Source organism: Ruditapes philippinarum, unplaced genomic scaffold, assembly GCF_026571515.1.
Source record: "Ruditapes philippinarum isolate M1 unplaced genomic scaffold, ASM2657151v2 ctg6437_1_1_1_1, whole genome shotgun sequence".
NCBI lineage: Eukaryota > Metazoa > Mollusca > Bivalvia > Venerida > Veneridae > Ruditapes > Ruditapes philippinarum.
In genome coordinates, this window is record NW_026855520.1 from 129,171 (window position 1) to 154,869 (window position 25,699).

At 32.5% G+C, this 25,699-nt stretch overlaps 1 protein-coding gene across 1 annotated transcript in view; it reads left to right on the plus strand.

The window, feature by feature from the left end:
* The window catches only part of LOC132743605 (probable phospholipid-transporting ATPase IA), a 77,707-nt gene extending 52,400 nt beyond the window's left edge, over window positions 1-25,307 (plus strand). The window contains exons 25-38 of the mRNA XM_060732135.1: window positions 1,012-1,094; window positions 3,328-3,511; window positions 4,065-4,175; window positions 7,614-7,688; window positions 8,495-8,617; window positions 9,494-9,572; window positions 10,138-10,191; window positions 10,778-10,842; window positions 11,413-11,520; window positions 11,923-12,011; window positions 12,450-12,551; window positions 13,044-13,120; window positions 20,802-20,845; window positions 21,368-25,307. Coding sequence (XP_060588118.1) covers window positions 1,012-1,094; window positions 3,328-3,511; window positions 4,065-4,175; window positions 7,614-7,688; window positions 8,495-8,617; window positions 9,494-9,572; window positions 10,138-10,191; window positions 10,778-10,842; window positions 11,413-11,520; window positions 11,923-12,011; window positions 12,450-12,551; window positions 13,044-13,120; window positions 20,802-20,845; window positions 21,368-21,421 — 1,248 coding nt within the window. The 3' untranslated portion in view covers window positions 21,422-25,307. The remainder of the gene's footprint in view (window positions 1-1,011; window positions 1,095-3,327; window positions 3,512-4,064; window positions 4,176-7,613; window positions 7,689-8,494; window positions 8,618-9,493; window positions 9,573-10,137; window positions 10,192-10,777; window positions 10,843-11,412; window positions 11,521-11,922; window positions 12,012-12,449; window positions 12,552-13,043; window positions 13,121-20,801; window positions 20,846-21,367) is intronic.
* The last annotated feature ends 392 nt before the right edge of the window (window positions 25,308-25,699 follow it).

The following is a 25,699-nucleotide window of genomic DNA, read 5'->3' on the forward strand; positions in this document are numbered from 1 at the left end:
GAAACAAGTTGTTCTGGATTGAGCCAAGTTGTCTCCTCTTTTCTTCCTTCCTTATGACTAGTTTGTCCAAAAATAAAGTGTCATTTGTATGAAAAAAGAAGGAACTAAAATACCACAAACTTAACAATCATGTTGTACTGAAAGATTGTCAAGGTTTGAAAATATAGCATTTTTGCAAAATTTATTAATGTTCATTTATTCTTTCTTATTTATAAATGACAATTTTATTAATATTCATATATAAGACCAAATCGATGGAATAGGAGCAATGTTGTATTATTTTGAAGTCAACATGCATGTATTAATTAAAAATAAATTGATTTATCAAATTGTTTTAATAGAGTCATGTCTGGAAAGAGATTTTTTTTTGTACCATGAAATTATAGGTAAAACAGAATAAAACATTTCCTAGTAAAATATTTGACTAGTGTTTTTAGTAGGTATAAGGTAGAATTCAACCCACTTCCCTGAAATTTTCAATTTTGGTACTTTAATCAAGAAACAGAAATATTCTAGACTACCTAATACATACAGTCTAATTTGATATTGCTTTAAACCAATAAAAGACAAAGTTACCGGGGTAAGCAAAAAAAGACCCCACAACGTTTCTTTTGTAAGTGTCATTATTTTATAAAGCAAATTCCAGGAAAGTATAGATTTAATTAAACATTAACAGACAATCGTGGCAAAGGCTCTTGGTTATGTTTAAGGTTTAAAAAAAAATGAAGACCAGTCTTATTATAGAGCCTTCCCATTGGTCAATATCAAACTTGTATTTGAAATCGTCCAATCAGCTGTTTCAAATCTGAGACTGGTCTTCTTTTTAAAGTTTCAGTACTGATTATTATTTGCAGAAATTTTTTCATGTTTTCTTTTGTGTCAGATTTGTTAAGGAATAATTCAAGACAAGCAAACATATTTAAGAGTATAAACATTTCATGATTTGTTAAGAAAAGAATTAATATGATTTATTTAAATTTATATATTAACGCTCTTTTTTGTTTCTTTCAGACACTGAAATACGCATTGGCATGTGACTGTAGACAAGATTTTCTGGATATAGCTGTGTCATGCAAGGCTGTCATATGCTGCAGGTATATATAGAGAAGGCACTCATTGAATATATGAGCCGCGTCATGACAAAACCAACATAGTGGGTTTGCGACCAGCATGGATCCAGACCAGCCTGCGCATCCGCGCAGTCTGATCAGGATCCATGCTGTTCGCTTACCAACCCTATTACAAGTAGAGAAACTGATAGCGAACAGCATGGATCCTGATCAGACTGTGCGGATGCGCAGGCTGGTCTGGATTCATGCTGGTCGCAAACCCATTATGTTGGTTTTGTCATGACATGGCTCAATTATATCTTTTTTTGCCTTTTTAACCAGGTTTTCCGAAGGAAAAAACTGGTTATTAGATTGAGGTATGTCGGCGGGCGGATGGGCGGGCGGACGGGTGGGCGGGAGGGCGGGCGTTAACAATTTCTTCTGTGCGCAACTCCTTCTACATTTCTCAACGGATTTTGACCAAAACTTTCACAGAAGCTTTGTCATCAAGTGCCCTGGCGCATATTGTCGGGGTTTTGCGATTGGATAATATTTGACCTAATTATGGCCCTTTGTTTTTTTTCCTTATATAGAATATATAGTGAACAATTTCTTCTTTGCACAACTCCTCCTACATTTCTCAACGGATTTTGACCAAACTTTCACAGAAGCTTTGTCATCAAGTTCCCTGGCACATATTGTAGGGGTTTTGCGATTGGATAATATTTGACCTAATTATGGCCCTTTGTTTTTTGTCCTTATAAAGAATATATAGTGAACAATTTCTTCTGTGCGCAACTCCTCCTACATTTCTCCACGGATTTTGACCAAACTTTCACAGAACCTTTGTCACCAATTGCCCTTGGGCATATTGTCTGGGTTTTGTGATTGGATAATATTTGACCTAATTATGGCCCTTTGTTTTTTTTCCTTATACTGAATATATAGTGAATAATTTCTATCGTGCGCAACTTCTCCTACATTTCTCAACGGATTTTGACCAAACTTTCACAGAAGCTTTGTTATCAAATGGCCTGGCGGATATTGTCGGGGTTTTGTGATTGGATGATATTTGACCTAATTATGGCCTTTTGATTTTTTTCCTTATACAGAATTATCCATATATAGTGAACAAATTCTTCTGTGCTGAACTCGTCCTACATTTTTCAACGGATTTTGTTCAAACTTTCACAGAAGCTTTGTCATCAAGTGCCCTGGCACATTTTGTCGGAGTTTTGTGATTGGATAATTTTTGACCTAATTATGGCCCTTTGTTTTTTTTCCTTATACAGAATATATAGTGAACACTACTCAGTGGCAATTCCTCCTACATTATTCATGTTTTACATTGCACATAGTTACATTGTTTGTTGCTTGTATTTGTATTTCAAATACAACATATTTATCTACAATGGTGATAATTGAAAACCTGGTTTCATGGCATTGCCATGTTTCTTGTTTTATATGTTTCGAAATTTTTTAATGCATATGACAATCACTACGTATAGTATAACTGGCATTGGCTAAGGAAAGTGTTGACCTACTTATCTTTTAATCTTTTGAGAGAAACAGGGTAAAAATAATCATGATTTGGACAAAAAGTTTGGCTATTGAAAGAATAGAGGGAGTTTTGTATACTTGCCTTAATATTTGCATAACTTTTGATTATGATTTTGAGGCTGAACGTTTTCACTGAAAATTTTATAAATGTCTTTGGGATTATGATTGTAATTCACAGATCTAGACCTATAACTTGCCATAAATTTTATTGTTTTTATTGTTTTTATCCAGTAAATTTCTGCTCATTTATATTAATGATAGCCTTATCTGCATAACATCTAAACGAATTTACTTTCTGAACATGCTACATGTACATATAATAGCTTAAACCTAATATTGCGCTAGATATCTGAAAAATGACATGACATATATCTTTTAATTTGGACATAAACATGGATCTTTTTTTTTTTTTGTGGGGGGGAGGGGTGTTGGGGGGAATTATACTCAATATTTACTGACAGAATAGTGAACAGTGCAGACCATGATCAGACGGATGATCTTGGTCTGTACCGGTTGCATGGGTATAATCAGGCTGAAGGTAAAAAAAAGGTCATCACAATTAATACAGTGTAAATTTATTTAGATTTGGCATTGTTCTGGAAAATTAAAGTAAAAATATCTCACAGTAAAAGTATATGTACATGTATATTTTTTTTGTACTTTTAGGGTTTTAAATATAATCATAGTACAAGCAAATAATATGAACCGTATATTTCAGGGTATCACCACTACAGAAAGCAGAACTTGTAGATTTGGTGAAGAAGTCGTGTAATGCAATAACACTTGCTATAGGAGATGGTGCTAACGATGTCGGGATGATACAGGCTGCCGATGTAGGTGTTGGTATAAGTGGCGTAGAGGGGTTACAGGCAGCATGCGCCTCCGACTATGCCATTGCTCAGGTTTGAATCTTTAACTTAGCTTTCATTTTGATTAAACTAAATAAAAGGGAAGTCTTGGATCGTTTGACTTGCCATGCATTCTAATGAGATCAAGTATTGTTATCAATTTTTAGACACTACATGTATATAAATATCAGATATGTTGTAGTTGAATTCTAGTTTTATATTTACATACACTTAAATCTTCATATTTTATTTCATAATACTGCATGTTTGTAACGTCACTTTTCATTGGATAATCTTGACGTTTATATAGTTTTATAAATATGGCTGCTGTCAATATATGAAGAAATCTCATTTTTTTCTCTAAAAAGAAGGAAGTTTGCTGTATCTTCCTGACAGGTTATATGACCATATAGTGGTTTGGGTTATATTTCCAAACAATCATTTATATAGGGCCATATAACCTGTCAAAAAATCTTTATAACTAATAAATTCATTATAATATTTTAAGTGTCCTTAACAGATATGCTTCAGAATTGTTGCTCTTCTTTATCATACTTGTATTATTATTATACGATATATTATACTTTACATATTATTCTTTCAACAGTTTCAATTCCTCAACAAACTATTGCTGGTGCACGGAGCTTGGAGCTATAGCCGACTGTGTAAACTTATATTATATTCTTTCTATAAGAATATATGTCTTTATGTGATTGAGGTATATATATCTTCTTTTCTTATCTCCCCCTTCTTGGGGACATTGTGTACCAGTACTTTAAGTCACTTTAAGTCATTATAAATTGCTGACTTTTGAATTACTTGACTATATACTGTAGTTAAAGGGGAGTGGTGGTCTAGAGGTTAAGGCCTTAATCGGGTCAGGATTGTTTCTTAATATGACACCAGTACTGGTTGGTTCCAGGAAGGGGACTCGAAAGTGATTAAAATAAGTTGTAAGAACTTGTTTGGCAATCAAACTTAAATAGTTAAATTTAAACCTAAACTGTAGTTTAAATCTCAATATTGACTTTGACTTCTGTTATATGAGAAAGTTATCCAGATAGATAATGCTAAAGGTTAATTGTTATATTCAGGTGTTGATCAGGTGTTGATAGCACCTGAAGTGTTCCTTCCCACCTGCAAATGTGAAAAATTGCCATAAGACTTTTTACAATGTTGGATTCACTTGAAATCAAGCAACAACAACAAAAAATCTTGTTGGCCTAGGTCTGCCTTAAACATGTACATTTCATATATTTTCTACTCTTTGAATAATCATTTTGCTAGATAAGTTTATTTTATTTATACAAACAAACAAAAATAAGCTCTATGATTAGACAGGTAGTTATAAATGTCCGGAACTCGGCAAATGTAGGTTTTTCCAAGCAAATTCCTTGGTACAAACAAACTTTTACCATTATAACTTCACGGTGCAAAACTGGTCTTAATAAATCAGTCAATCTTTTGCACTTATTTTCAAAGCTGTAACTGTAAAAAATTTGTTTGTACCCTTGGATTAGGATGGAAAATCCCAAAATATTCTTCGTTCTGGATAAAGTCTATTGCACCATCCATTTCCTAATGCATGATTTTGAAACAAAAATCTACTTTTTCATGACATCATAACTATTGTTGATGTTATTACTTTTCTTTTCTTTGTTTTTCATTAATGATATGATTTACAAATAATTTGTAAAATGTCTATTTCAGATTATACACGTGTATTGTCAAAATATGGATAATGAATATCGGAAACAATTGTATTTAAATTTTATATATTATAACAAGTATTTATGTTTCAGCTATGGTTTCACTTTGACATTTTGTACATTTTTTCGTAACAATTGTTTATGTTTCAGCTATGGTTTGCTTTGACAAATGGATTTTCAGGTCAGATCCTATTTGAAAGGTGGACAATAGGATTATATAATGTGGTATGTGCAAGACAATTGTACATAACAGCTAATGTTGCTTGAATTACCTCCCTTGCTCTCACTATCTTGCTTCTATTACCTCCCTTGATATATGAACTGTCAAATGTGCATACTTTTAATTATGAAAATTTGTATAGAAAAACAAAAATGCTAGCTTAAAGTTCATTGCTTGCGCAAAAATAGGGAACCAAGTGATTGAATTTACACTATATGTGCAGAATTATTTGAAATCATTTTCTTAACCTGTTGCATTTCTAAGATGGACTTTCCCAGCTTTTATTTTGGAGTCAGTTTTGGGGATTTCAAGATGCAAAAAAGTTGGTCAGCCTGTATAAAGCTAGGTTAGACTGAACAGATAGCTTATGGAACCTTGATGGTTCTATTTAGGAGCCAAAATGTACCTGAAATAATGTCTTTCTGCACCAGTAAAGCTGGAAAAATCTCTATTTAAATCACTGTGTTGGTGTGGCATAAAACCCAACCAAAACATTTTTTTTTAAATGGGCATCTGGGATGAAACATTTGCTAGCATTTTTGTTGTATTTAGATATGCATGATATTGTTATTGAATGAATTGTATAGCTGTTGTGAAATAATTCTGTAGAATCTTCAACTTTCAGATATGTTAATGCTGCATGGCTAGATATATATATATATCTGTGTCTTCTGCTGTAATATAAAAAAACTCACTCTTGCAGATTCAGTCATTTGTGAGATGTTGATCTGAAACAAGAGTTGTAGGGGATCTTATTATGAATGTACTTTAGCTATCTCAGGCAACAAATGCTGATAGCTTTGTCATGCATTACAAGAAGTCGTCTGCTGTTAGAGCAGGCACAGTTTCTGAGTGGGATGATATTTACAGGTAGCTTTGAATGTGTACTAAGATATCATCAGCTGTTATTATGCCAACTACTGTTTAAGTGCCGTCAGCTTTTTTAAATGCTGACAGCTGTTTAAGTGCCAACTGCTGTAATAGTGCTGACTGCTGGTAAAGTATTGACTGCTGTTTAAGTGCCGACTGCTGTTTAAGTGCCAACTGCTGTTTAAGTACTGACTGCTGTTTAAGTACTGACTGCTGTTTAAATACTGACTGCTGTTACAGTGCTGACGGCTGTTACAGTTCTGTCTGCTGTTAAAGAACTGGCTGCTGTTTGAGTGCCAAAAGCTGGTATAATGCCCTCTGCTGTTATAGTGCCGAACTGCTATTAAAATAGTCATGGCTGTTAAAATACTCATGGCTGTTAAAGTACCGCCTGCTGTTCAAGTACTGACAGGTGTTATAATGTCAACTGCTGTTAAATTACCAACTGCTATTATAGTACCAACTGCTGTTAAAGTTCTGACTGCTGTTAAAGTACTGATGGCTGTTAAAGTACTGATTGCTGTTTGACTGCTGTCAGCTGTTATAATTATGTCTGCTGATAAAGTGCTGACTGATGTTATGATGTTGACAGCTGTTATAGTGCCTCCCTGTTTTCTTTTTTTAGATACACAAGGAACTACAGACAAGACGTAAAGACAACTTTGTTTTGCACTTTCGTGTGCAGTCAGTGAAAGTTCTTAAATTTGGACAGCACATAAACTTGATGTTGCATGTATCTGTATGTTAACTTTCTATTTTAGGAAACAGATTTATTAGACAAAAGATCACCGCAGAGAAATACATGTATACTGCCGTAGGCATTCCAGATAGTCTAGTGAAGCTTTTGCATGATTTGTGTTGGATTGTGATCATTTTACCATTATCTTTTCAAAGTCAACAATAAACTGAGTTTTTGATTCCAAATTTACAAAATTTTAATCAGGAAACATACAAATATACTTTTTTTCAATATGTGCCAAACTTTTGCTCAAATTAGACATTGAAAAAAATAATTTGGAAAATAGGATTTAAAAATTCAAGCAGGAGCATTTTAAATGAGTGTTGCTGAGTCTGAATGATTAAAATGCCTTTTCAATTTCAAATATAGAAATGTCATTTCCACTGAAAATTTGGAAAGATAATGCATAGGAAATGATGACAGTCCTCACATGCTTAAGTATAGTATATAAATCTGTAGCTCCTCCTCTTTAATCTATAGTCCCTCCTCCTGGATCTATAGCCCCTCCTTATTCTATAGCCCCTTCTCTTAGATCTATAGTCCCTCCTACAAACAACTCTGTTACCTTTGATAGTTACACTGTGTGCTGTATGAGGCATGTGCTTTATTGTGTTACAGTTTTGGTTTGCGTTACAAAATGGATTCTCCGGTCAGATTCTGTTCGAGAGATGGACCATAGGATTTTATAATGTGGTATGTTACAAAATAGATAGGTATTGTTTGTGTAGAATGAAATATTATAATGTGATGTGATGTCATGTGATAAAAGCAATTTTGTGCATTTAGTTGAATATTTATATTATGTCAAACAGTAATTAATAAGTGATTTACTATGAAATGAGAGCTGTGTTCATGTTTAAAAGCACTTACTTAATTTTGTTTAATTTCTTACTGTTTTAATCTGATGATTGAGTAATGTATTTCTAGACTAAATCATTCAGAAATAATACATAAACTCAAACAGGCGGTCAGAGAGGTGCCTCTCTTGGTACACCATAGATCATTTCTATGAATATTAAATATCCTCTCATAGAAAAATGTGTTATGGTTCTTTTGGTACGCCATAGATTATTACCAAGGACATGAAACTGTCTCTTTGTCAGATAAAGTTAACTCACTTGTTACCAATCTTAACTTAGTTCGAGGGAATTGCCTAGTTTTGAACTATCAATGGCTATTGTAAAGGGATTCAGAAATAAAAACAGTAAATTTGAAAAGCCATCACTGTTCTGAGTCTCGTGATTCTTTGCCCTGCTAAATTTTTGAAATAGACTTGTCCAGTTTTCATTTTTGGAACTGTTCATTATTAGTTTTGGGGATTTCAAGATGAAAATTTGAAGTTGGTCAGCCAACAGTATAGAATTTAGTCAGACTGCATGGATGTGCAGGCTGGCCTGGCTCTATATTGCAGGTAACGACTAATCACTATCGGTTCTCTATAAGGTAATTGTTTAACTTCACTGGATGATATAGTAACGATACATTTTCTGTTATTGCAGATATTTACGGCAGCTCCTCCCCTAGCAATGGGTTTGTTTGATCGGTATTGTAGTGCCGAGAGCCGATTAAAGTTCCCTGAACTCTATAAGTCATCACAAAATGCTCAACAGTTTAATGTGAAGGTAAGACTTAATTTTTTTCAGTCTGCAGGAATGGTTTATGAAATAATTCAAGTTTGTATAAGGCAGTTTGTATGATTATGTTTTGTTACCATACTTAATATGTGTAATTCTCTGAAACACATATAAGTATGGTATCAATATTTGTTGATCTTGACATACATGTCTGTTTCAAACATATATTCAAATATTGCATATTTATACATAACGCCTACCTTTGATTTGAGTAAGCATCGTTTTTTTTACTGAGGAGCCTCTGTGTCCCAAGTAGTAAAGGTTATTGACATCAAATTGCCCAGCACTGTTTTGTGTTTAAACTTTGCTATGCAAAGATCGAAAATTTTGTCTGCTTATAATTCTGAGTAGAATTTAAGAGAACTCAATGCAGGACCAGTAGAAAACTGTTGCTTGCACATGATTTAGAAGCTATTAGTCCTGCAGGAGGAGTGACTCTGAAAATATTTTTTGATGCCTGCTAGGGACATGGACTTCAATCATATCATAAAGGCTTTGTAACTAGCTTATGGAAAGTCAATAGTTCTACTCAGGTGCCTACTGGCGTCTTCTTACACCAGTTAACCTGAAAAATCATCATATAACTGTAACAGTTACATTATTTAATAGAATAATTGTCAGTGAATATGATTTTTAGACTTTTTTCAAGTAAACTAGCCATGGGTTAAATAATTTTAAAGAATATAAATGATTACAGTTTTGTGTACCAGTATATACATGTAAATAAGTTTTGGGTGTATACATGTATATATAGGTTGTAATGTAAGATATAAACTTGATGTATTATAATCCAATAAAATCACTTGTTGGCTTCTTTTATGGCTAAGATTTAATGATGTATATTTAATCATTTATATTTTTCAGGTGTTTTGGATGTGGATTGCTAATTCTATATTTCATTCCATACTTCTGTTCTGGATGCCCATCATAGCTTTACAACATGGTATGGTTCAGCCTTTAATATCTTGCTTCTTTTAAGATATGTCAGCCACATGATTTTAAATTAGTTAGGTTTCTTTATTAAAAGGTAGCAGAAAAGGTGAACTTAGTAAGCCTTATGTGACTTTGCAAATTCAAGTGATTTTGCATGCTAATCTGGATGAAAACATAAATCATTTAAAGTAAAATTTCAAAATATGTACTAACTGAATAATGGAAACGGAACAGTTCACACCATGATCACGCGACACAGATGTGGGGGCCCATCTTGGTCTGATCTGGTTGCTTGGGTGATGGAATGGCCATTGTCATAGACAGTCAAGAAATGGAAAAAAATAGCTTGTTATATTATATAACTGCAGTCAGAAGATAGTATTTTTGATGAATTAATGTGATCGAAATTTTCCATCATGGATCTTTACAACAAAAAAAATTGTATGTTAATTGACAAATACAAATGTACATCTTGAATGAAATGAAATGATGAGATTTATGTAAACTTTACCTTATAATTTGCTCCTATTAAAAGAATGAATGTCTAACTTGCATTCACTTGATTTCTATTTCAGATGTAGCATTCTCAGATGGAAAAGTTGGAAATTATTTATTTGTTGGAAATTTTGTTTTACTGAATATCAAATTTTTGTAGACATGAACCTGTAAAAGTAAGAAAATTTAAAACCAGGGAATAGTAATTTTAAAAATATTTTCTTTTATCTTTATTGTCTTCATTTCCCCTCAAATTCTCCAAAAATTTTACAATAGTAATGTTTTTTTTTCTTACTAATTACAAATTTTTGTAATTTGCATAAAAAATTTTTGAAAAAAGAGAGGCGTCTGTGGCCGGTGGTTAAGGGTTACTTTTAAAGACTAGCCCCACCCTGTGGACAAATCCGAAGGCTTTGGTTTTTTTCATGTAAGGGAAACTATCCGCTAGCTTACGGAAAGTTGGTGGGTTTTACTCATTACCCTTCCTGCCTAAAAAAATTTGGGGGGAAGGGCACCTAGGGGTTCTCCCCAGTAAATGGAACGCCATATGACCCTTAAATGTGTTGACTTAAACCCAAAACAAACAAACAAAAAATATTTAAAATGAAAGCACCGAATTAATTAAGCTTAGGTTGATATAGAGTTCAGCATAACAATAAATTGTTTCATTTTCATATTTAAGGCTTAAAGTTGGATGTAACACAAGGTTTATTTGTTGTATATTTCAGTATGTTGTAGTCACAGTATGCCTCAAAGCTGGGTTAGAAACAAGTGCTTGGACTTGGGTAATGTAACTTTTGTCTACATATAACTTAATTAATTTTTATTACTGTGAACATTTACAGAATTAAAAACAGGTCCCTGTCTAAAAAGAAATGGCATTGTTATGCCACCAGTATAAAGCCAGGATAACTTGCCCAATTTGTTCTCTGGTCTGACTCTTTACCATTGGTTATGCACCAGTTAATATTTACTCATAATTTATGTCCTATTTGTTTGTTTTTTATTAGGACATTTAGTGTAACCAGAAATTGCAATAATATAAACATTGCTGATCAGATATATGGGGAAATATAACCTCCTGAGATTTATATATAACCTACAGCTATGGTCATATAATTTTTGTTAAAAGATTGAACTTTATTACATGTGTCACTATTAAAACTTTCTGTATTAAATTAAGGACTATGTCCATAGGATACAGCCATATTGCACCAGTATATGCAAAGTTGGCCTTTGAATTTGGTTCATTCTTACCTGACCCTATACTGTTCACTACACATCAGTGGACCACTTTGTCAGCATACAAACTAACTAAGATTTTGTAATATGATATTTTAATTTTCGTGTTTCAGTTAACACATTTAGCCATTTGGGGCAGTATTGGAAGCTGGTTCCTGTTTTTGATAGTGTATAGCCATGTGTACCCAACCATAAACCTGGCACCAGAAATGGTTGGCATGGTAAGTAACTGGTTTCCGTTTTTTGATCGTTTATAGAGTCATGCATTTCCTACCATAAACCTGATACCAGAAATGGTTGTGCTAGTTTCTGGTTCCTGTTTTTGAAAGTGTATAGTCATGTGTTCCCAACTGAAATTTGGCACCAGAAATAGTTGGCATGGTATCTGACTGGTTCTTAATTTCAAAAGTATAAGGTTATGTAAAGGTACACATGTAGTTTTAGAAATGCTAGGCATTGGTTATCTGGGTCCAGTCCTAAAGCTTTAAATCATATTGTCTCACTTATTTATAAATAAAAAAAACCCAACAAATTTGCTCTCAAAGACGTTTAGTGCTGAAATATGTAATTTTAGTAACCAATCAGATGGCGTCTATTTATAGCTCATGTTTGTTCTATTTCAGGATCGTTATGTTCTTGGTTGTTCTGTATTTTGGATGGGTTTACTTCTTATACCATTTACCTGCCTCATCAGGGACTTAGCATGGAAAGTGTAAGTGCTATTACATAGTACATAACAGTAATTTAATTGATTTATATACTTCAGCGTTGAACAGAAGAAAGCTGTTAATATACTTTATTGCCAAGTAGTGAGCTATAAACAGTGTGGACAGTTTTGAAGTAACTTTGACCAATGAGATTGAGACATAATTATGTATAATTTAACTCCAATGATTTTATACTATTGGTTACTTGAAATTGAAATATTCTGTGTAAAACATTTATGTTTGACACATTTGATGTTAATTTTTTTATTTTGAGAAATCTAGGTTTATCTGGAATGTTTGTCATACATTAAGCTGTACAGTGTTTATCATAAAGTTCACTATACAGTGTTTATCATTATAAACTGAGGTGTACAATATTTATGGAAACAGATTTATATGCGCAATGTTATCATTTTAAATTGAAACCTCTCATATGATAACAGATTGAGACGTACCATGTTTAAGACATTGAGAGAGAAGGTACAAGAAGCAGAGATCGCTCATGTTGACCCTACCACCATAGTGCTTAGATCTACTAAAAAAAAGTAAGTTCTCTATGTCAATTATCATATATTTAGTATTTAAAGACTGTGATCTTGTTCGGCATAAGGTAATTATATTTTTGGAGGGGAAATTTGCATCACAATAACTATGAAAAGTAGAGTAAACAAATGCAATAATGATAATTAGCTTGACTTCACATAAAAAAAATGAAGAACATCAAAATTTTGATTTCTAGGTGTCAAGCGCTACAGAAATTACGGAATTTTTGTTTTGAATTATTATTTCATATGAGGGGAATGGGGCCCAATTTCAGTCCCAAACAAAGGCCCTATAGAAATTGGAATGTTACATGTATTTGTGTCATTAAGAAATTAGTTTTTGTGTTTCTTAAAAGGTTGAGGTTCTACTAAGGAAGCTTTTCTTTTTATTATCAAAATAATAGTAGTTAGCTCCCTTTGTCTGTACCAACTGTTGAGATTGCGAGTGTAAAATAACAAACTTTAGACATAAACTTTTTGCATTCATGATTTCAGATTAACAGAAACAGCACGTTTGCTACGCAATGTGTTCTCCCGTTCCATGAACAGGGTACCGGCCGGAGACCAACCACGTAAGTTGTTTGATTTATATCGTCATCCAATGTTGTTCTGCCTGAATTTATTAGGTTGTATGTCTATTTCACTGTATTAATATACTTAACTTTTTCTTGATTTATTTCAATAAAATCTGGTACTTGTTTTTTTAATTGTATTGTACAATAGTGTCTTACTGTTTCTTTCACATACACTGCTGTTTGTTATAGATCTATATTTTATTTTATGATTTACAAGATAATGTAATAGATCAGTTTAAGTATTTATTTTTTGGTTATGATTTTTTAGAAGTAATAGGATTTAGTAAGTAAATAGATAGACGTCTGTTACCTTATGTTGTTTGAACATTTCGTAATATGATAATAATTCTGTACTGTTATCTGGAATATAAATATGTGTGTAAAATTTATATCATTGTTTAATCTAGATCTACAACTCTTCCTTTTCTATTTCATCATGTATTCTATCTGTGAATTTATCAGAGAAATTCACAGATATCATATTCAGAATTACATTTTTGTTGTTGTTCCTGTTACATTTTACTAAATTAACCCTTAACCAGCCAGCGGCAACTGAATTAAGTGATGCGATCAGTGCAGACCAAATCTTTGCCATCTGATCATGGTCTGCTTTGGTGTTATTCAGTCAGTACAGTATATTTTCTTAAATTTTCCATAAACATGATGATTAGTTTTGGTCTAGATTGAAAGATAGAAAGGTCCATCTAAGATATTTATAATAATTTCATAATTGTCACCTTAGTGCTGTAACAAGTGAACTTCTTATATAATTTAATAGGACTTAACCCGTTACTGCACTAAAGTGATGATTATTGTGTTTGTTCTTTATTTCATTTTGTTATAAACACAATCATGTTAAAGTCATTAATCATGTTTTTATTATTTATACAATTATGTTAAACTCATCATCATATGAGCCACGTCACGACAAAACCAACATAATGCGTTTGCTACCAGCATGGATCTGGACCAGCCTGTGCATCCGCGCAGTCTGATCAGTATCCATGCTGTTCGCTATCAGCTTCTCTACTTATAATAGGGTTTGTAAGCGAACAGCATGGATCCTGATCAGACTGCGCGGATGAGCAGTCTGGTCTGGATCCATGCTGGTCGTAAACGTATTGCGTTGGTTTTTTTGTGACGCGGCTCATTATTATTTCATTACAACAGCTCCATCACCAACATTATCATGTTAGTATTCCATATTTCCCTCTCTATGTAGCTATAACTTAGATAATGCATTAACAAGGATGTTCATTCAAGTTTTATATAGTGTCCTTAAGTCTAACCTTTAACCTGCTTGAAATAAGGGTAATTAACATTAAATTTTGCCATTCGATATAGAGCTAGGCTAGTCTGCACATATGTGGAGTCTGACCAGGCTCTATACTGTTGGTAGCTCAATTTTTGTTCTTTGATATTGAAATCCATTAAACTTTGAATGAACTATTCCATTGCAAATTTATTACATAAATTCAGCATGTTAAGGGTTGGTTTTACATGATTTAGATAATAGTTTGATATCTGAAAACAAAGGCAGTGCGCGATATATGACTATCCTTCAGTAATGGTTCAAATTGATTAAACACAAAATCTGTAAACCAGTCTAGGAATAAAGTCATACCATTGGTTGAATTTTGAATTGTGTCATGTGCCATCCAATCAAATGCTAGATTTTCTTGACTGGTCTACATATTCAGTAATGAGTACCTTGAAAACTTGGAATTCTTAGTTTTTCTGCATGATTTATATATATTATTCTATATTTATTCTTCTGAATATAGAAATAACAATCATGAATCATTCACAGTGTGTTGTAAAATGATTGGTTCATATCAGGTTTTCAGTTTTATTTGGTACTCACAAATTTTTGTTGTTGCAAGCATTACACCATACAGTTAGCTTATGCTGAACCTAGCCATCAGAAGTTTTGTAAATATTTTATACGCACAATTGTTTAGAAACTTTTGATTATGTATTATAAGTTCTAAATACATTTGGTTTATAGATTTTTCATTGAAAAATGAAATATATATTACATCTTATCAGAAATATAGACAGTCCACATGGTAGTTAAATATCAAAAATATTTCATTAAACAAAAATTACAAAAAAGTTTGTGAGTATACAAATAAAAACTACTCCTGTATTGTGTCTTCCATACAATAAACAAATTAAATTTGAAGCCTCACATGTAAATGATTTAACTATATAATTGGATGCACAGGTGGTTATATTGAGGAAATTCCGTGTGGTAAGTTACCTGGTAAAACAGCATACCATATAGAATTATTATTATACACTTTGAGCTGGGAGCCAAGCATTGTCACACTTTGTGCCTGGAACCAAGCATACAATCTTATTTGTGCTGGGAACCAATCAAACACAATTTGTTTGTGCTGGGAACCAAGCACTCCTAATTTCTTACTACTACTGAATGAACATCATACTGCAAAGTACTAACTGCATCATTTAGAACTATAGCTAAATTATATTAACCCGAAATAGCTTAAATGCTTACAGAGTAGCTTTGCATAACTGCCTGACAATTTTTCCCGCAAAATTTTGTAAAATCACAGTGTAGGCATATTTGATCAACTGATTGACTTTGAAATTTTGTAGAATTTGGTGAAGTGTGTAGTGAACCATTTGCATTTCACATAGCTCAAGTAGTTTTAAGAAATTTAAAGAAATAGAATAAGTTTGATATGCATAGTTGTAGATCTAAACTTACGTATATTGTAATTATTTGTATTTTTAGGGTCAATGTAATGTACTGAAGTTTCATTCATTTGATAGACATCTATCAGTTTTTTTCCTTGGAATCACAAATGATGAAGATCTAGATTTTATATCTTATGTTTGCGGATGAACTTAATAAGAAGAGGATTTTCATGAAATATAACTAAAAACCTACTTAACCAATTGGTTTAGTTTAACTATTTTAACCCTTAAATGTTCAATTAATATAATGGTATAGTCCTGCTTCGAATTTGGAACAGTCCATTCAGAGTTAAAAGGATTTCAGCATCAAAATACAAACATTGAACAATCAACAATATCAAGCATGGTTAGACTGCAAAGATATACACATTGGCCTTGCTCTTATAATACTGGTAGCTGCTTGAAAGGCTTATGGCACCCAATTACAGCAGGCTTAAGGTTAAGCACAATTGTGAAACAATTGTGAAATAAGTACTTACACCTTAAGTAACTCTGCTTCCTGGAACTGACTATCATTGTTGGTCATATGAGGGAACATGGTCTTGACTCAAGTAGGGCTCAAAGCCATGATGCCCTGAGGTTCAGAAACATTCCAAAAGACACCTTAATCATAAGTAAGCTAGTACCCCTAAAATTAGTAAGCAATGATTATTGTAAAATAAAAATTAAAGACTGTGTAATTGTTTTTCTTCATACAGAAAGCAGTGATGTGATTTAATTAAAAAGCTTGCTTATCAATTTGTGTAAGTAAATGTTGGTAAAAAGGGAGATTACTTATACAGATCAAATATAAATTACTAAATGGTAATGGGACTTTAATAACAAAATGTTGTTATGGGAAATATAAACAGTTACTTCAGTGAATGTTTATATAATCACTATTAGGTAAGGGTTGTTTATGTAACTTGTTCAGTACAAAGTCAGGACTGGTACATTTTCAGGGCATTTGAAAGACACTAGGTCATTTCTAATAGTAACAGGGTATGTAATTACCAGCAGGAAAGGCATGTGGGAGAAATAACCAAAAGTAGCTAGTTATAGTTGCTGGTGAATTTACCCAGCTACGAGGTCATAATGAAACTCTAGCATAAGTTTTGGAGAAGTTATAGTGTGCCATAGATTTAAAAAAAAATTCATTCAATTTGGAAGTAGTCAAGGTTAGTTAAATATGCAGATACACTTTAATTATTGTATTATTTCTTTGTTTGGTTACAATGCTTGTAAGTCAAGAGAAAAAGTTACAGAAAGTGTTAGTAATTTAATAGATTTGCTAGAAACTGTAATATGTTTAGGTGTAGGTTTGAATGCTAGGTATAACACAATAGTTAAATTTTTCTTACTCTAATTACCGTAGGTCTTACCAAATGTATGTTCTAAATACGTATTATGTAACCTTCCTGTACAATCATATTTATCAATATCCAAGAAATAAAATTTCTTAGACTTTCTATTGCCTGATTATTGCAGATCTTGCAGGCTTTTGCTTATCTTTTTGATGGCATGACAATTAAAGAAATCTGTTTAAACATTTTTAATTGATATTGGAAGATATTTTATTCAAGAGTTATGTACATATTTATTAAGTTGTCTATTATTAAATTACACAGGGATAGTATTATAGAGCCATATAAGTTACATCGACCATTAAGAGTTACTTGCCTGTATGCCATTGACACCATTTGCAATTTTTAAGGGGATTTTAATCTTGTCTGACTTAATTTGTTTTTTCATCAGTTACCTCCCTTTTTCAATTAAAGCCATTTACAGTATTCAGGGGAGATTAATTTTGGCAAAAATAAATATCTATAATTATGGTAATCAGATTTTTCAATTTTGATATTTAAAAAAATAGATATTTGAAGATTTTTTGTTAAGATTTTGTCAAAATGATGTTCTTTTTTGTGATAGTTTTGAAAATACTAATGATTCATTGATCTGTTTACATTAGTGAGAGTATGAAAAAGGTGATGTATATAATGCATGTTATGGTGATGGTATTGGTAAAAAACTGAGGGAATATATTTTTGGGTTTACTTTGGTATATGTTGTCAACAACAACAACAACTACAATTAAGATTTGTGTTTTTAATGATTATTTGTGCTAAAAAATTAATAATTTGCAATTTTTTTTCCTTCTTATATTTTTTTCAAAATTACCGCAAAGTGAGTTATTTTTTAATTACATGAGTTTTGACAATTTTGTTATTATTTAGCGTAAAATAATAAAGGTGACATCATATTTTCGTGTGTAATTTATTTCATTTTATTTGGATAAAAGCAATTGTTTTGCTTACATGATTCCTATTTCCAAGAAATATTATTTTCATGTTTCCGATTTCCCAAAAATATTATTTTCATGATTCCGATTTCTCAGAAATATTATTGCATTCAAAGTTACTTCTTGATCTTGATTTCATGTTACTTTATGCTTTTTTACATATGATTTTTTTTATTATTCAAATGGAGAAAATATTTTGGTATATAATTATCTAATTAATGTAATATAAACCACAATAATTTTAATGATTAATTAGAGGTATACATAGTTTTACAACAGCATTTTAATAGTTTTGTTACAACAAGGTGACTGTTATGTCTAATAAAAATAATTTCAATAAAAAGCATATTATGACATGTACTTGAATGCCATACATGTGTTTCATAGTGTAAAATGCTATATTGCCAATATAAATGCCATATTTAGTCAATATTCTGCTTTTTTCATCAAATTTATATGCCTTAATTGCCAAATAATTCCATATTTCATTCATATAAATCTTATAAGTCATTAAATTTAAATACCTCTATTGCTTAATAGTGCCATATTTCAAAATCATCTAGTGTTTTTTTAATATCAATTTTAAAAAGTGTCTTAATTGTTTAGTTAAATGCCATATTTCACATTTTTATATGCCCGAAAGGGCATATTATGTTATACCCCCTGGCGTCCGTCTGTCTGTCTGTCTGTCTGTCCGTCCGTCCGTCCGTCCGTACGTACGTCCGTCCGTCCGTCCGTCCGTTAGCAATTTGGTTTCCGGAGCATAACTTAAGTTCCATTTGGCCCACAATGTTAAAACTTCATAGGATGATTGTCCATATTGGGTAGAAGACCCCTATTGATTTTGGGGTCAAAAGGTCAAAGGTCAAGGTCACTATTACCTTAAAACTGAAAACGGTTTCCGGAGCATAACTTAAGTTCCATTCGACCCACAATGTTCAAACTTCATAGGATGATTGTCCATATTGGGAAGAAGACCCCTATTGATTTTGGGGTCACAAGGTCAAAGGTCAAGGTCACTATGACCTTGATACTGAAAACAGTTTCCGGAGCATAACTTAAGTTCCAATTGGCCCACAATGTTCAAACTTCATAGGATGATTGTCCATATTGGGTAGAAGACCCCTATTGATTTTGGGGTCAAAAGGTCAAAGGTCAAGGTCACTATTACCTTATAACTGAAAACAGTTTCCAGAGCATAACTTAAGTTCCATTCGACCCACAATGTTCAAACTTCATAGGATGATTGTCCATATTGGGAAGAAGACCCCTATTGATTTTGGGGTCACAAGGTCAAAGGTCAAGGTCACTATGACCTTGATACTGAAAACAGTTTCCGGAGCATAACTTAAGTTCCAATTGGCCCACAATGTTCAAACTACATAGGATGATTGTCCATATTGGGTAGAAGACCCCTATTGATTTTGGGGTCAAAGGTCAAAGGTCAAGGTCACTATTACCTTATAACTGAAAACAGTTTCCAGAGCATAACTTAAGTTCCATTCGACCCACAATGTTCAAACTTCATAGGATGATTGTCCATATTGGGTAGAAGACCCCTATTGATTTTGGGGTCACAAGGTCAAAGGTGAAGGTCACTATCACATTGATACTGAAAAATATGTTTCCACGCATAACTTAAGTTTCATTTGACCCACAATGTTCAAACTTCATAGGATGATTGTCCATATTGGGTAGAAGACCCCTGTTGATTTTGGGGTCAAAAGGTCAAAGGTGAAGGTCACTATTACCTTGATACTGAAAACAGTTGCCGGAGCATATGTTAAGTTCCATTTGGCCCACAATGTTCAAACTTCATAGGATGATTGTCCATATTGGGTAGAAGACCCCTATTGATTTTGGGGTCAAAAGGTCAACGGTTAAGGTCATCCTTACTAAAAAAAAAATACTTTCGGGCATATAATGCTCCGCCTAGCGGTGCTCTTGTTTTATTGCTTTGATTAACATAAATTTCAAATGCCTAAATTTATTAATATTTATATGCCATATTTCATTGATGTTTATAATGTGCCTTTTCACCAAAGTAAATGCCTTAATTGCAGAAAGATGCCATATTTCATTGATATAAATGCATTTTCACCAATTTGAAAAGCCTAAAATGCTTTGTAATACCATATTTCATCATTTTACATTAACTGTATTCCATATTTGCTTTTAATTGCAGCATATTATCCATTAATCATATCATCATAATTCGGTAGAAGTTGCTAAAACAAGTTTCAAGTTTGTACAACTAACTAACATCATACTGTGTTTCATAATACTGCTCTTTTTCCCCAAATGTTCTATTTCACAATTAAGTGGTGACAAATTTTCTTCACTAATGATTATTTCTAGGCAAAACACAAAGATTTTGATAAAGTCTGTTGTTGACATTTATTGCAACCAATTAAGTTTTACACCATATTAATCATAGTAAACATATTTTGTAATTTCACTAGCTTTTTTAAAAATTGTTTGTCCAAAAGAAGTGGTATGCTTGCATAATTCAAAGATAAAGAAATATGTAGCCAACTTAATAACCTTAAATGTAAATATTTAATTAACTAAGACATAAATTGAATGGGAAGAAAATTTGTGGCACACAATATAGTTGTTCCTTTGACATAATTCAAACAGAATAAACAATAATACTCATATTTTACATGATTTCAGATGGGTTTGCATTCTCACAAGAGGAGCATGGTTCTATTGCTCAGGTAGGGAAACCTTTTCTGCTGCTTTATAATCTATTTTATTAGCTTTACAGCCTAACAATTGGCTGTTTATCTTAAATGTGTGTTACATTTTTAATGCAATGTACAATGTAGCTATCTTAAGCTACATTGTAGCTTACGGAAAGTTGGTGGTTCTACTCAAGACAGAAAGACAAGTTAAGTCTCGTTGCCACATATGACCTTTATAGCATTGGTATGAAAAAAAACACAACAAAAAACCATGTGTAGGTAACAGTATACTTTATCCTAATTGAAGCTGCAATTCTGTTTATTACATTTTCATTGTTGTTTGAGGGTCTCTTGCAAATCTAAGACTATTAATATCAGTATACAAAATTTGAGCTTACAACATTATAGATCCTGGCCAGACAACCTGAATGTGCAGGCTGTCTTGGCTCTAAACTGGTGGCAAAGACTAAGCCCTTTGGGCTACAAAAGCGTTTTTTTTTACCAAAAACAAAACAAGAAAAAACAACATATAACCTTTTGTGTATTGTTTTTCAGGCTGAATTAATCAGAGTGTATGACACAACAAAGGAGAAACCATCGGGACACTAAAATCGAGGGAGACAACTGTTTAATAAATGTAAAAGTGACAAGAGTTATGGCCCATACATAGTGATGTGTGTCATTATGATATTACATAAGACTGAATACTTTACACAATGAAGTTATAAGCAGATGTTAGGGCAAGACAGACTCAGTATACAGCTTTGTTGTAAAGAATGCTTAAAAATCAGAAGCAAAATACTTCTTTCTTGTTGGAGAAAGAATCAGAGGATGTGGAGACTTTCTAAGGTCAAAGGTCATAGGAAAAATTTAAAATGGAAGTTCATGGTGACATTTTTAAGGTGTTTATTAATTACCAGGAATTGAAATATATTTATAGCAGTCATAGTTAACCACATAGAAAGAATGCAGAGTATCCTCCCCTTTTAAGTTGAAAGCAGTTTTGAATACAAAGGTCAAGGTCTTTTACTGTTAAATAAGGCCAAAGTTAGTCATTTTTAAGGACTTAAAAGACCTTTGAACATGGAAATATATGGGTTTTTTCCTATATGTTCTTAATTTCCAGTAAAGATTTTATATGTCAAGTATTATGGGATTTAAACAGCAATGCCATACCTGTTGGAACAGATTCACCATCTACAATTTTAATGACCTTTTGAATTGGTGATAAGTCGGTATAGATTCACCATTAAGAATTTAAAAGACCATTGGAAATGGCTATAAGTTTTATGTTAGTTGTTCATAGGCAAATTGAATTAAATTGTGGCCTTTGATTATTTAGAAATCAAATTTTTGCAGTGATGTTGTTGTTAAGATAGTTATGTGTACAGGTTTTGCTAGCTAATTTTCATTTGCAGACAAAGTTGTAATTTTATTTATTTCATATTGTAACAGAAAATGTCTGCATTGTTAAAGTGAATTGGTCTATAATAGAAGGTCTGTTTTACAAATAGATAATTATGTTGATAATGTCTATTATCAAAACTAGCAACAAACCATGAAATACTTAACATATGGATGTTGTTGGCAAGTATGAGATATGGAACCTGATATACCATGCATTTATATAGCAGATAATAAAATATTCTAGAACAAAATTGTATTATTCACAATATGAATATTCATATTCAATCATTTAGAGCTTTATCAATTTTTTAAGCAATATTTTATAAAAATATCAAAATGATGAATTTCTATTGTTTTCATCAATATTTGAAATACTTATGGAAAATGTGCCCATTGTAGATCAATCCACTTTAATATTATCTTTGAACAGATTTGAGCATAGATAGTTTCTTTAAGTAAGTCACATGTATAGATCATTTTACAATAAGTTGTATATTAACATAGATTGACACTGTTTTTTAGAAAGTTTTTTATCCTGTTTTTGAAAATAAACTCTTTACTGGTTTCAAGTTAAAGAATTTAAGTTATGTTTTACTTGTTACATGTAGTTAAAAGTTTGAAAATTTAAAGGTTGAAAATATTTTAATGTTGAACATATTTGAGACATGATTATTGAGTTGTATGAATATATGTTATAGTGTTTAGATGTGCAATACACAGTTATGTTGAACTGTGCAATATATTTTATGGGTTGTAATTTTCTGTCTCTTTGCTCTGATGTGGTTAGTACTATCAAATTTTAATTGTATGACATAAATGCACAAGATAAATAGTCATTTTAGAGCATGTTAGATGCTTATCACCTGAAGAAAGTAGTGCTGTAAGTGAAATAATTGGCCATTAAATTAGGGAAAATGTAAACAAAATAGTAGTATTTTGACTTCCATACAAAATATTAAAACACTCAACCTGTACTACTTGCCAAACAGCAACAGAAGCAAAAGATAATGCAGGTAATTGGCAAATTAGTGAGTTTTTGGAAACTATAACAGAGCACCACCAATAAAAAAAGCTTTAAAGAAGTACGAATATAGCTTTGCTGGGGAGAATGGACCTTTAAAGCATGGAATACATTTGTTGAGCTAGAAATATTTCTTTGTTAGGATTGAGAAGATTTGTTTTTAGCTCACCTGTCACAAAGTGACAGGGTGAGCTTTTGTGATCACTTTTCGTCCAGCGTCCGTCCGGCCGTCCGTAAACTTTTGCTTTAAATGACATCTCCTCATAAACCACTGAGCCAATTTCATCCAAACTTCACAGGAATGTTCCTTTGGTGGTCACCTTTAAAAATTGTTCAAAGAATTTAATTCCATGCAGAACTCTGGTTGCCATGGCAACGGAAAGAAAAATCTTTAAATATCTTCTTTTAAACAACCCCAAGAGCTAGAGCTTAGATATTTGGCATGAAACATCTTCTAGTGAGTGTCTACCAAGTTTGTTCAAATAAAAGCCCTGGGGTCAAAATTGGCCCCGCCCCAGGGGGTCATTGATTTTCCCTATATGCATATAGTAAAAACTTAAAAAATCTTCTTTTAAAGAACCCAAAGAGCTAGAGCTAAGATATTTAGCATGAAACATCTTCTAGTGAGTGTCTACCAAGTTTGTTCAAATAAAAGCCCTTGGGTCAAAATTGGCCCCGCCCCGGGGGGTCATTGATTTTCCCTATATGCATATAGTAAAAACTTAAAAAATCTTCTTTTAAAGAACCGTAAGAGCTAGAGCTTAGATATTAAGCATGAAACATCTTCTAGTGAATGTCTACCAAGTTTGTTCAAATAAAAGCCCTGGGGTCAAATTGGCCCCGCCCCAGGGGGTCATTGATTTTCCCTATATGCATATAGTAAAAACTTATAAATCTTCTTTTAAAGAACCCAAAGAGCTAGAGCTAAGATATTAAGCATGAAACATCTTCTAGTGAGTGTCTACCAAGTTTGTTCAAATTAAAGCCCTGTGGTCAAAATTGGCCCCACCCCGGGGGGTCATTGATTTTCCCTATATGCATATAGTAAAAACTTAAAAAAATCTTCTTTTAAAGAACCATAAGAGCTAGAGCTTAGATATTTGGCATGAAACATCTTGAATTTGTTCTAGTGAATGTCTACCAAGTTTGTTCAAATAAAAGCCCTGGGGGTCAAAATTGACCCCGCCCCAGGGGGTCATAGATTTTCCCTATATGCATATAGTAAAAACTTAAAAAATCTTCTTTTAAAGAACCCAAAGAGCTAGAGCTAAGATATTTAGCATGAAACATCTTCTAATAAGTGTCTACCAAGTTTGTTCAAATAAAAGCCCTTGGGTCAAAACTGGCCCCGCCCAAAGGGGGTCATTGATTTTCCCTATATGCATATATAGTAATAACTTAAAAAATCTTCTTTTAAAGAACTCAAAGAGCTAGAGCTAAGATATTTAGCATTAAACATGTTCTAATGGGTGTCTACCAAGTATGTTCAAATAAAAGCCCCGGGGTCAAAACTGGCCCCGCCCGGGGGGGGGGGGGGGGTCATTGATTTTCCTTATATGTGTATAGCAAAAACTTAAAAAATCTTCTTTTAAAGAACTCAAAGAGCTAGAGTTTAGATATTGAGCATGAAACATCTTTAAGTAAATATCTACAAAGTTTGTTCAAATAAAAGCCCGGGGGTCAAAACTGGCCCTGCCCCAGGGGTGTCATTGTTTTTAACTATATGTGTATAGTAAAAACTTTAAAAATCTTCTTTTAAAAAACCCAATGAGCTAGAAATTAGATGTTTAGCATGAAACATCTTCTTATGGGTGTCTACCAAGTCTGTTCAAATAAACAAATAAAAGCCCTTGGGTAAAAATTGGCCCGGGGGTGGGGGGGCCTATATACAGGTGAGCGACCTCAGGGCCATCATGGCCCTCTTGTTATTTATTTTCTCAGTAAAATTGACTATATCCATATAAAATTGACTGAAGTGTTTTGAGGCTTTGCATGAGATTATAATATTTTTGTTTCAGTCTGACATAAACCTATGTGTTGTGATGTTTTTTTAAAGGTTAAAGAAATTGAAAATAAAGTAGTGTTTTTTTCTTATAATACTAATCAATAGGTTTCTAATTAAAGAAATGAATGAAATGATTTAAGATATGTATGATATATTATGTCTGACATTATGTCAGGCTTTGTTGTGATGTCTGTTGTGAATCTACAATCATTTTCATTCAATAATAATGTTGAATGAGTCTGACATAAATCAATATTTATTATTTAGTCTGACATAAGTCACAGACATTTTTTCAAAAAAACAAGAATTGACATTTAGTATTTTTCTGTTTGGTCTTACACTTTATAAAATCATTCATTTTTCAGCAACAAAACAAAAAACAACAGGTGTGTCATTAAGGGTTCCTTTCTATTAAATGTATTTTATTATTTGAGTGACATTATGCTCATTTTTT